The sequence below is a fragment of the Papio anubis genome, chromosome 5 (genome assembly GCF_008728515.1).
Source record: "Papio anubis isolate 15944 chromosome 5, Panubis1.0, whole genome shotgun sequence".
Taxonomy (NCBI): Eukaryota; Metazoa; Chordata; class Mammalia; order Primates; family Cercopithecidae; genus Papio; species Papio anubis.
This window is the reverse complement of record NC_044980.1, coordinates 167,353,106-167,365,786: the sequence shown is the minus strand read 5'-3', so window position 1 is coordinate 167,365,786 and position 12,681 is coordinate 167,353,106. Positions and strand designations below refer to the sequence as shown.

Below are 12,681 nucleotides of genomic sequence, written 5' to 3'. Positions count from 1 at the left end.
CCTCCCAGTGCAAACTTAAAATGATTTATTTAATTTAGGAAATTATGAGGTGTAACTTCAAAGCCTCAGCCGTTAGTAATGGAAAATACCAGGTTGTTTAAAATTATAATAATAATTGTTTGGAGGACTCAGGACATCAAAGTGTTTTCATCAACAAATGCAGAGAGGTCCGGAGGAGGTTGGAAAGAGTCAAGGGAGGTGGATGGAGTTTGGATTTGATTATTACGAACCTTATCAGGGCAAGACTCGGGATTCCTGCAGCCCGGTCCTCTGTTCGCTTTGAAGCGGGCTATTCTGGAAAGTAATTTTACTGCTTTTTATTTAGTTTGTAGGAGGGAGGAGGTGAGAGGGTGGCTGGGGGTGGGAGAGGGGGTAAAGGGGTCCAGGAGTTGACCCAGGGCTTTTCCTCCTTGCTGTGACCACTTTATTTTGTTAAAGAAGCCTGCAGCATCACCAATGGGGGGGGGGAAAAACATTTTTGCTTACAAAAATGGAAGGAGAGGAACAGACACAGTCAACTTCACCAACCAGGCCCTGTGATTTCGGGGAGGGTGTGTGTGTGACGTGGGTTCTTTTATAAATGAGGTTTATGCTTATTTCAAACCCAGCAGTGGAGACGGAGTGGGGGTGGGGAAATGGCCTCTCCAACCCGTGGCAAATGAGCGGCTTTTATAGCAAAGAATGGCCGTGGGAGTTTTCATTCGGTCAGACAAGGTTCTGCTCAAAGGCAGGGATCCTCTTTTCAGTCGGGTCAGGCAGACGCTTCGCCAGCCACCGCTCTCAGCCAGGCCTTCACTGCCTACCTCCTGCCGCCCTGCTCCCTCCATTCCCCCCAAGATCGCCAAGGCAGGGCTGGGAGTGGGAGAGGGGAGGGCTGGATCTGAGCCCCAGGTCCACTGTGTTAGAGGAGCAATGAGGGATGGGAAGGGGAGCTGGAGAGAGACTGCAGACTTGGGATCTCAAAGTCTGGGGATCCAGAGTGTTCCCCAGGCCCTGGCTTCATTTCTGAGACACCTCCTGCCTGATTTGCCCTCTGTCTTTCATGCCCACCTCCTCCACTCACACTGAGGCCTGGATTTCCCTGCCGCTACTTATCAGCTCTGTGACCTCAGTGAGCCACCTCTTCGTGCCTCAGTTTCCTCAACTATACATGACATCCATAATACCTCTCCAAGGGATGTGTGGCAACTAAATGAGAACACTGGAGTGGGGGGGGAAACAAAAGCCTAGTTCTGCACTCTGCAGGGGCTCTCTTCCTCTCTTTCCAAAAAGCAGAGCTGTGTCTCTTGAAGAGTTTGGAACAAAGCACTGAAAGTATGGAAGGGTGGGTAAATTTGCGTGCCAGGCTTCTGGCATCGGATGCAAGGATGTCCAAGGCCCGCACACTAGCATCTTCGGCTTTAATTTGCAATGCGCGCCTTCGCGGGTCCCTGGTGAGGGAGAGTCCTTCTGCCGCCACAGGTTGTCAATCTGGCCTCTGAAACGCCCTGTGTGCCCGACCAAGCCTGACCGAGGCCCGGACCGCGGTGACTCGGAACCCAACCCCCTGACTGCAGGCTTGAAGGGAGCCCCAGAGCAAGGCGGCGGCCGGGCTTCGCGGGCCTCCGGCTTGGTTCTCAGTTCGGTAACCCCATCCACCTATGAGCGCTGGGATGCGTGTGTTCGAGCCTGAACAACTCTTTTTCTCCTCTCCGAGCCTCAGGTTTTGTTTCGGCGTCTGGGGCGATGGGGATGGTGCGCAGTTCCCCAGACGGATTCCAGTCTAACCCGCCAGCCTCGCAAGATGCAGCCCCTATTCTCCGGATCGCACTCTGATTCGCGACCCCGTCCTCCTGGGGACAAGCAGAGTCTTAACCCGGAGCCGGCGTCTCCGGATTCCCCACCCGGGCTGAGATCGCCCGGGGCTGCGGGGTCCAAGCGGCGCCGGGAAGGAAGCCCGGTGGACAGGCTAATTAGGGACCCAACCCGGCGGCTGATGACGAAACCGGGAAAGGCTTTGGCCTTTGGAAAACGCAATCCTTAAATGAATATGGCTGGATTCCGGGCTGAGATTGGGAGTTCGAGCCGGAGAAGTCCAGCGGGACTGCAGAGACGCGCTTCCAGGTAGGTTTGGGTCGTTCCAGCGGCTCAGCTCGGGCGGAGCGACTGAGCAAGACAAAATCAGCCCCGGACTTCGAGCCGACCCCTCGATTTGGATCACTTCTGCGCTGGAGCTTGTGAAACTTCTGACCCACGTTGCCCGACCCCGCCCCATGGGAGAAACGGAGTTTCCGGGGCCCACTTTCAAAGTGCGTGCGGGCACAATGGAAACGCCGGACGAAGCGCCAGTCCTGGTAGGTGCCAGGTGCCAATCTGCCCGCCGCGCTGTTGAAGCAGCAAGAAGTCCTTGTATCCTTTCTGCCTCTGTTCCGAGTCACCGGAGCCTCCCATCCGAACACTGACCTCGGACAGGTATCAATCACCAGGAACCACTTCAGATTTATTTGTGCGACAGAAAGCTGAGTTTAAGATCCTTCTCAGCGTCCTCCACCCATCACCGTTTTATCGTGACGCCCAAAACCCAAGCCTGACTGCAGTTCTGTATCGTTTCCACTGGGAGAGGGAAGGCTGGGTAGCAAAGGGACTTGAATGAACCACCTTCCCACTTCAAACCGAAGAGTGTTTGCTCGGAGTCCATCTCCTTGGAAGGAGCTAGGAATGGTAAACGGAATGCGATTTGACACACTCCTGAAAGGGGAGCGAGCGGGCTTCCATCTCCCAGCCCGGCGAATGCACCTCGTTACCATGTCCATTTGCAAATAGCTGTAAGGACCCTTTTCCTCAGTTTTTAAGTTTGATGTGTTGGTAGCTGGGAGAATTCAAGTTCAAGATTTTCCCTTGATCATATACAAATGACTTAGGTACTGGCTGATCTCTCTGCCCCACTACTTATTTAAAGTTCATCTTTCACTGTACTGTTTCTGAAAAACTCCTCGCAGCAATTCCACCTCTTTTCCATGAGTAACAAGCTGCCAGAGGAAACATTTCAAAGTATTTCAGCAGTTTCAGTTCACTCCCCGCTACCACCAATCACCCCAACGTGGCTGAATCTGACCACAACTCTTGGTTGATTTACATTAAAATATTAAAAAATACCAGCTCCCCCCTCATCTGGGTAGCGTGTTCGAGCTAAGCCCAGCTGAGAACAGAGAGCACCTCTTAAAATAATTGTGAGTTTGGACAAACTTTACTGCAATAAAACAAATGTTTAATTTAATTCAGAATAAGAGATAACTCTTCAATAAAATATATAAAATTGTACCAGGCACCCTTTCAAAGGGATAAAGGTATACTGGAGGGAGGGGAGAGATGGACAGGAAGGTGAAATACCAGGGAGCTTAATGGGCTGTTTGACAACCCCATTTTCACCAAGTCAAAACATGGCTTTACCTTCTGCCCCCCAACATGTAAAAAAGTATATAAAATTTTCTAGTAAGTTTAGGACATACAACAGGTACACACACAGAGAAAGCATAATTTTTTTTCTTTCTGGATCTACTAATTGTTCAAGAATATTTAGCATATAGGTAACGGTTACAAGATATTCATTTTTTTAAGCAGAAAATTACTATACCCCCACCCAAATCACCTTGGCAATCTGTGAGGATGAATGTACCTAGTATTTCTCAGAAACCATCAATTCCTCTCAACAGGCTTTTAACATTTTACTCTCCAATTATCTGAAAGAAAGCTACCGACAGCCTTGAGAAGAATTAGGAAGTGTTTCTAATTTTCTACCTCACCTCCAGGCAGTCTCAGGATTCTTCTCATCCCAGGTATTGGTCTTACAAAAATATTCTTAAAAAAGGAAAAATTTTTAAAATGTGTGTGTGGTGGGGTGGCGGGGGGCAGGGGAGAGGTAGGAACAAATGGAGTATATAAAGAGGTTTCTTTTAATGCAAGTAAAATGCAGAAATATGATGTGTCCCCTTCACTTTGAATAATCTCTCCATATCTAATATTTTCTATGTGCATTGTGTCTATTTCTAATATTTGTTTTCCATAAGCAGAAGTCAATAATCCCATAAAAATCATTGACTTTAGCACATTTTGCAAATAATTTGTCTCCCTCTTTAAGAAAATACAACAAATGGACTTACACAGTGTCTTTTGGGAAGGTGACATATAGAAAAAAAGCACATATGTATATAAATTTTGCCTTTTAAAATAATTTGAATTTTTACGTCTGCCGTATAAAAATGTATTATATTTTATTATATATATATATTTATACAAAAAAACCATCAGAGCCAATCTTTGTGAAAGGAGAAGGGGACATCTGGAAGATTACACCAAGAAAACAGGGCTTGGTGCCTCCACCTAAAGAACAAATTTCAGCTATGTCGTGTGGCCCTGTCGGCCTAGCCGCTTAGGGTGGTGCACGCAGGGTTAGCAGAGCAGGAGTATTGGCTGGTACTGCCTTCTTGGAGAGGGAGAAGAAGCCCTTTGAAACAAGCATCCATCATGGAGTCTATTGATCTGGTCTTCCTTAGGACAGGTGGTACATGCCATATCCCACTGGCGTGGCATACAGTCCCACGGGCGGGATGGGAAGCACAGGTCTATGGAACGGGTAGGATGCTCCATATATGGACGCTGCCTGCAGGGGCGAGCTGATGGGGAAAGGGAGACTGAAGCTGGAGGGCAGCATAGGTTTTGCAGCCATTTTCAGCTTTTCCAGTTCGGCCTCCTGCAGTCTTTTCGCCTTAGCCCTTCGGTTCTGGAACCAGATTTTGACCTGGGTCTCTGTGAGGTTCAGAGAGCTGGAGAACTCTGCACGCTCTGCAATGGAGAGGTACTGTTTCTGACGGAACTTGCGCTCCAGGGCGAGGAGCTGGGACGTGGTAAAGGGTGTGCGTGGCTTCCGATTGGTCTTGTGTTTCCTCAGGGTGCAGGTGGTAGGGCTCATGTGTCCTAGAGAACAGAGAGGTGAGCGAATTAGCAAAAGAAAGTTACATTAAAATAATAATAATAATCCCATCTCCCCCATCATCTCTCTAGGTTTTTTCCTTTCCGGCCTCCCTCTCAACGGAAAGCACTTAGCTTTAAAAAAAAAACTATATATGCATATATATACACACACGTATACATATCTATGTATGGAAAGACATACTTTGTTTCATCTTTGAAAAAAGTACCTTTGTCAAAATTTTGTATGTTTCTTGGGGGGAGGGAGACCACATATAAATGGGCAAGTTGCTTCATTTTTTTAAAAATGAGCCTTTTAACAGAAAGTTTGGAAATCTAATGGTGTAATTGAACCTTCTATATGGAAAACAAATAGCATTACAGATAATAGATATAGAACATATGAACGTAAGACAAGGGAATCAAGTGTTCAGTGAGCAATGAAACGCTATCTCTTCTGAGCATAATTTCTCATCTTTAAAAATGGGAGACCAGGTTCATGATTATCCCAGGCTCCCTCGGATGTGGAGACATTCACATATGGGAAGGAAAATGAAAAAGGCTTTAGCAACTGGGTTAACTGTTTCCCTTGGTCTCCTCTCTGAACCAGAAAAAGTGGACTGCGTCAGCATATTTATGAAGGATAATCGAGCAGATAAGGTCTGTGGTAAATTAATAGCATCTTTGAATTTGGGGGCAGTCCCACGCAATGAACAGTCACACAGCTGTCATGGCATCCAGTCCACAGATTATAAAATCTGAACATCATTTTACAGATCTGGATGTGGGATAAGGCTCTTGGCTGGGTGCTTCTGTAATATAAACTTTACTAAGACGAAGGGAAAAATTAGCTAGCCCATAAATGTAAATGTCAGGGGAAATCATGCTGCCTCCGAATTGAGAGCACGTGATGACATCTTAGTCATCCCCTCTACCCATTCTATGGCTTCGGGCAAATGTGTAAATGATTAGTTTGTCACAGGGGAAAAACAAGCAAAATAAAGGTATGCCAACAGCATCCAGACTCCACATTTAAAATGGATTCAATTACAGCAAATCACAGACTGCGACATCCTTGTGATTCCACAGCATCAACTAACTTTGGGCTTGTCTTCCTCAAGGGTGGGTGGGCAGAGGAGGACAGAGCTGTGGCAATAGAATGCTAAACAATTAATTTTCTGCATTTGGCTTTTACGAGCTATGCTAATTTTCCAAATGTGGCCACAGTATTAACTCTAATGTATTCATGGGAGAATGTTGTATTTCTTGTTTAGTTACTTTGGTGGCCCAAGAAAGAGTTTACACTTCATACTTGAGGGTGACACAGCACAAGTCCCAACCCAGCTTCCATTTCCAAAAAGAGATGAATTTGTTCTAGTGTCACATTATTACCCATCACTTTACTGAATCAAAAAGAGATAAGAGGCTTTGTAACCAACCAAAGAACAGAAATCTGGGAAAGGGAAGGATAAGAAACTACCATAAAAGTCTATACTTTTGCATTTGCTAATCCCTAAGTTACCAGAGAGCTGGGGAGCCAGTTTCTTAATTTACAAATTAACAACACTGTCAGAGACTCTCAAGAGACCTGCAAAATTCTCGCCCTTTCCAAACTAGGCCTGGCTCTCAGGAGGACCCAGGTGTCTCAGCTCAGATACCAAGTTCCTAGTGTGTGTATACTCTTGCTCCTGGGCTCTACGTGGGGTTTTGAAGCACCACGCGCCTGGGCAGGGTAATTCCAGCTGCTCCTTTGCACATTTGAATTATGAAATCCAGGTGACCGGGATTGCACATGTGTATCAAAACCATGAAGCTATGAGGCTTCCTCCCAATACAACACTCCCCATCCCTCCACCCCCACCTAATTTTAAACCAGCCAGAGGAAGGATGCGATTATATAAGGCAAAACAGCGTTTATCCTACTTCCTCCAAATAACAAAATCAGGCCCGGGCGGGTAGCTCCCTCTCGCCCCAGGCTCTGTCGCCTGGCATTCTCAGGACCCACTGCTCCGACCACAGGGTTACCGCTGCCACCTCCAGGCCCAAAGCACCAACAAGTCTTTATGGTGTTTTTTTACTTTAAGTTCTGGGACACATGTGCAGAATGTGCAGGTTATAAACTCCTTTCTCAGAATTTCTGGTTCTTTTCATAGAAAGGTCACAGCCAGGGCCCAAGGTTGCCTTACCAAGAGCGGGGAAGCTTGAGTACAGGGCAGGGATGTTTACAGGGGTAGTGGGTCATTGCCTTCCCAGACCCACAGGCCTAAAGGACGGCAGGATTCCTGACCTCTGGACACTACTCCATTTAAGGCCTGTATCATTGGCTGGGCATAGCCGTAGGCTATGTACTCAGTGTACTCAATATTTGTTAAACAAATTAAGTCTTTTAATTTTCTGAGCCTCTACTTCACTGTCAATAAAGTGGGTAAGTAACACTAATCCCTCAATGTGGGTCACAGTACTAAAATTTTAACAGTGCCCAGAGCCCTGTCTGCCACCTGGTAGGTGATCATTAAATGGTCCCAAGCTTTTTTTTTTTTTGGTCAAGCCCAAACTGCTGATTCCTCTCTGAACTTCGCTGAAATGTCCTCATCTGTTAAGAGGCCGGCTGCTGCCCTACAGAGGAGATAAGATAATACGGTGAAAAGTGCTATAAGGCACTATCCAAACTTGAGTTTAAATTCTTTGAGTCCCTTAATCTCCTCGCCCTTTGAATCTTTCAGTTTCTAACAGGGTGGAGAGAGACTGCCAGAGGGGACAGCCACTGACGCCTGGGTATTTGGCCTTGTTTTGTTAACAAAATACAGTGCGTCTAGTCTGGAGGGCTGAATGATGTAAATAGTGAAAGGATCTCTCAGCTTTGGAGAAAGTCCCTCCACAGCCCCCACCCTCACCTTTCCTAAAGGTAGGGGATGGGGTGGAGGGAAATTAGGGGGTAGAAAAACCATAAAGGCCAAGAGATAAAAGTAAAAGAGGCTGTAAAGGATGACGTCTCCAAATTGTCAAAGGACCCAGGGACCAAAAATGGATGCTGAAGCGGAGGAGAAATCTCCGCAGCCTCACTGGCAGAAGTGGGATGCAGGTGCGGAGTTCTACCTAGTCTGTCTGGGGAGAGGAAGCAAACGTGGTCAGGGCACATCAAACACAGGAGCAGGGCGTGGACACCAGGTCTCCCTGGCCAATTAGCGGTTGTTGGTAACCTGGGACAAGCAAAGGCCGTCTTCTTTAAAAGCCTCAGCGTCCACGTCTGAAAAATAGGGTAGTCACAAGTCCAGTGCCTACACCTAGAGGTCCTAGAGCGTATCGGGATCTGGTGAGCTAATGGGCATCACTTTATTAACTCTCAAGCCCTGCTGGAATGCGGTTAATTATTACTGTGAGCCAAGAAGAGCCCGTGCGCTTCTGGCCCCATCCCGCTCCCGGCGAAGCTCAGAACCTTGCCGGCGGGGTGCTGGCTGCGGAGACCACAGGGAGACATTTCCTCTCCGCACCAAACTCTGGTGCCACCATCCCTTCGTGGGATCCGGTTTTTGACACCCGCGGGACTCACGAAAGAAAATGGTTTCTACTCAATGTCTGGCTAAGCCCAGTTAGCTCATCTTTTAAATAGGGGCACAACTCTCAGGGTTGAGTTTTGAACCTGTCTCGTTCCTGGCACATCCAAGTGCTCATTGAACATGGATCCATCTCCCTCGCTCCCCAGGAAGAGACCCCGGGAAATAGAGAAACAAAAACAAGCCAAGTGGCCAGAGCGCAGGGCCGAGTGCTGTAGAAACGCACCACCAAGCCACCCCGTAAACCGAGCTGGGGTTCGCTCTTGAGTTGAACAATCTGTATGTGGAGGGAGTCTCAGACACACACATCGCGGTTATTACCTAGAGTGTGTCTTGGATGCGGACGGCGCGCCGAACGCCCCGGGCACCAAGGGGTCCAGAGGCCCTGAGCCTGCTTTCCCGGGAGTGCAGCGCACGCAGAAGGGTCTCTGTACCCCCAGCCTGGAACACCCGCCCCCCGCTCCCCCCAGTACCCCGAACCACCTCCTACTCCTGCCCCGGCCCCAACGCGCACTCACTTGGCGGCGGCGAATATCGGCCGGGTTCCTGCATCCACGCCGCTCCATCTTCTGAGTTTTCCGACTTGACCGAGGCGGTCTCGAAGGGCTTCACCAGCGGCCCGGGGCTGTGCGCTTCCCGAGCGCCGTGTCCCGGCAGCAGCAGTGGCCGCAGGGTGGCCCCGGCCGAGGCGCTTTCGGCCGGCAGCGGGGACGCCTCCTTGGGCGGCTTCTTGTCGGACATGAGCGCCTCCACGCTGAAGGGCAGGCTGGAGACCTTGACGCGGCGCTCCTCCGCGGCCCCCTCGGCGTCCCCAGGCCCCGGGCCTGGCCCGGCCACCACCGCTGGGCCCTCCTCGTCGGGCGAAAACAGGTCACTGCCTTTGGACGGAGAAGCCATGACTTCTCTGCCCTACGTAGCTCCCGACGTGCGACTCCGCTGGCAACCCGGCAGCGGCGACTCAAACTTTTTCGCTGGGGAGACGGGAGGGGCGCGCTGGGAGCCGAGCCTTTCCTCCGAGGGGAAGTGGGAGACGCGCGCCGCCAATCCGCGCCGGGCCTGGCGCTGACGCCAGAGACGCTCGCCCCTGATTGGCTCTTCCCGAAGGGGCTGGGCCCCCCTTCTTTTTTTTTTTTTTTTTTTTTTTTTTTTTTTTTCTGTTTGAAATAAATTAGGAGTTAATTACAGGAGCAGTCAGCAGAGTTGTTATTAGGCGATCCCTGAAGGGTTATAATCACGCCGAAACTGAAAAGCCCGAGACCTAATTAAGAGCGATTATTTAAAGAGGAAGTTCGCCGAGTCCCATTTCTTCTCTCTTCTGACCCTTCTTTAAAAGGGACCCTGCGCCCATCCTACTCTCTACCTCCAGAATACGTCAAAGATCCGCAAACGGTATTGCAGAAACATGTACGAAGCCCCTACTATGCGTCAAAAGTGGCTTACTTTGCAATTCTACATAGGCCCATATCCCTGTGAAAAGTAATGTATGCACTTAGAAGAGTATCTCGCCACCAGCCAGCGCTCAAAAGAGTTCGCTCTTATTATTATAGCGCATTCCCCTGGAAAAGAGAGGCCTGAAGGAGCCCGAGAAGTAGTCAGGAGTGCCTCTCTCCCAAAGGGTTCGGAGTGGAAATTTAAATAAGTTGTCCCCATCTCTCTCACTAGAAAACAAATCCAGCGCACTTTTAGAAAGTTGAAATCTCTGTGCTTGTCTCCTGAATCTCCTTTCTACGCGAGATCCGGATCCGACCTTTTTCTCAAGACAGTGCAAATGTCCATTCCTGAGTTTGTTTGAGCCTGTGTTTGTCCTGCGTGTTTGAATGCCAGTGTTTGCCTCGGAGGGTAAATGGGGGTGGGGGGGAGTAAAAGTCGCCAATATCTAGTGCCTCCCTCCCGTTTGCAAGTCTCAGAAATATCGGCTTCCAAGTTTGCAATCCCCAGGCCTACATACCATTTTAAGAAGCACACTTTTATTCATGGCACCTGGTTTTTTAAATAAAAACATAGATGTCTCCACCCCACCCCAAATTATACCCTCGATAATTTCTTTCCAAAGCCTCAGTGATGACTGTCTCAGCCTGGGGAAGGGGAGAGCGAACTTCGAGGATTAGAGGCCTCGGATCTCTCCGCTGGTCCTCAAAATGCCTGGCCTGGAAGGATAGCTTCAAACGACTCTTTTCAGGCTGCGGCTGTCTTTTCCTATATCTGAACGATTATCCTGCGACTGACGAGGTAAATAGGAAGTCACCCAACTCAGGACCTCGCCTACAGCAGATGCTTGCTGAATATTCCCTAGAGCATTGGAAGGAAGAGACATTGTTTTTAATTATTTAAATAACCAAGGCTTGGAGGCTACCTCCCAGTTCAGGAGTATTAGAAACTTGACCCCTAGACCTACGGACCCTTAAACTCTTCCCAATGTACTTCTCTGAGGCACTGTTTCCTTCACCCCAAACCTTTCCCTGAAGTGAAACTGTGCTGGCCCCGAAAGAACTGGAAAAAAAGTATTATCTGAATCTTAGAGGATAAAAACAGTCTGCACAGGCCAGTTAATTCAGTTTGATTAAAGATGGTCCTGAAAAAGTAAAAGAGTAAGTCCTAAACACAGTCTTCTAAAACTTCTGAGTTTCTCTCCCACTATAAAGAATATGTACATTTCTTCTTAACCAACTGGAGGCTCAGAAAATTTAAAAAAAAAAAAAAAAAACTGAAAACTATCTGGAAATGTATGCGTTTTCCCCTTGAGTCATACCTGGTGGTAGTTGGTTTGATATGCATCTCAAATACAGTACAGGTAAATCCAGATTAACTTCTGTACCTTCTAGTTGTACAGGGCAAGGTGCAGGCTATATATTTTGGAAGCAAATCTGAAATTCGTTTAGCCCTCAGCTGCCAAAGTGTACAAAAGGGTTCAACTTTCAGTTAGGCTGAACGCAGCCAATGTTTTATAATTATTCCTGAAAACTCCTTGTTAATATCTGTCAGCCATAGGGCACACAGGCTCATTCCTGAGAAATTCGAAACAAAAATCAATACCACTGGACCTCCTTTGTTTTAATGAACTTATCTGGGAAAGGAAAAGCCCGGTCCCCTTGACTACTCCGGAATACTGAAGTCCAGGCAGAGATAAATAAATTATAAAGCCAGGAATAGGAAAACAGAGATTAAAAAAAAATTACTGGTGTTCAAACCCAGAGTGCCAAGCTCTGACCATGAACAGGAAAGATGCTGAGAGAGGAACCAGCCTGTTCCTGGGGTCTTTGCCAGTTCCCTCCGCAGCTCTTTACTGAGGTGGAGACAAATCGGGAAAGGGGCTCACTTCTGCTGGGAAAAGGCTGGAATCGCAACACAACGCTAGCCCTTTATGGAAAGCCCCAAGTCTGCATTTAATCCAACTTTGGCTGCGTTTTCAGAACGTTTTATTCACCTTTTCCTGGCGGAGTGACCTTGGGCGCTCCAAATTGCTTCCTCCAGCCAGCATTTTTTTTTAATCTCCAAAATAAGAGATAATAATCCTTACCTGGGATGACTCTGGTGGTGATTAAATTCAATTGGCTACCTAAAGTAACTAGAAGGCATAGGAGGTACTGTTTAAAACCATTATTGTATATCAAAAGCAATCACAATGTATCGAATGCTTTCTCCCTGCCAAGTATCGAAAGATAAGGTGCATCCCAGACCTTACGGTAGGTTCTTTGTAAAATTTCCGGGGCTGAGAATTTGGCTCGGTGTGAGAAGTGTCCTGGTTTGGGGACAGTGATCTAGCGGAGGACTGGCTTTGTCACGTAGGAGGCACTCAGTAAATGTTAGTTCCCAGGGATGTATGCGTAGCTGCAATACTTGCTAGCAAAAAAGAGGGGGTTCCAACTGGAACTCAGTCACCAGGAAGCGTCAACTCTGAAGGATGCTTTAGTGCCTGGACCTATCCAAGATCTTATTTGTTTCTTCCAACACACCGCTGCTAGCAGATTATTTTCCCCATTTCACAGATGAAAGCCTAAGGCTGGGAAGCGCCAATACTCTGCCCACCGTGGCGCAGGTAGAAGTGGGAGACCCGGGAATCCCCCCGCGCGGCTGAGGCCTCTGAGCGCAGATCCTCAGCCCTGCACCTTCCCGCGCTCCTCGGGGCGTGTTACACCGGCCAGGCCCCTTCTTGAAGCAACCGCGTACGCGAGCCGCGAGT

General features: G+C 48.3%; 1 protein-coding gene across 1 annotated transcript; it reads right to left on the bottom strand.

Annotated features, from left to right (window-relative positions):
- Window positions 1–401: 401 nt before the first annotated feature.
- MSX2 (msh homeobox 2) lies at window positions 402–9,569 on the bottom strand. The gene is made up of 2 exons (XM_003900545.4): window positions 9,020–9,569; window positions 402–4,953 (listed from the first exon to the last, which is right to left on the bottom strand). Exons 1-2 carry the CDS (start codon window positions 9,396–9,398, stop codon window positions 4,529–4,531), a joined length of 804 nt encoding a protein of 267 aa, XP_003900594.1. The 5' UTR covers window positions 9,399–9,569; the 3' UTR covers window positions 402–4,528.
- Window positions 9,570–12,681: the final 3,112 nt, after the last annotated feature.

Bases quoted from the DNA above. Each gene is read 5' to 3' on its own strand.
- MSX2 (XM_003900545.4), bottom strand. From the start codon at position 9,398: ATGGCTTCTCCGTCCAAAGGCAGTGACCTGTTTTCGCCCGACGAGGAG. The intron at 4,954-9,019 runs GTGAGTGCGCGT...TCTGTTCTCTAG, and splicing joins CCGATATTCGCCGCCGCCAA to GACACATGAGCCCTACCACC.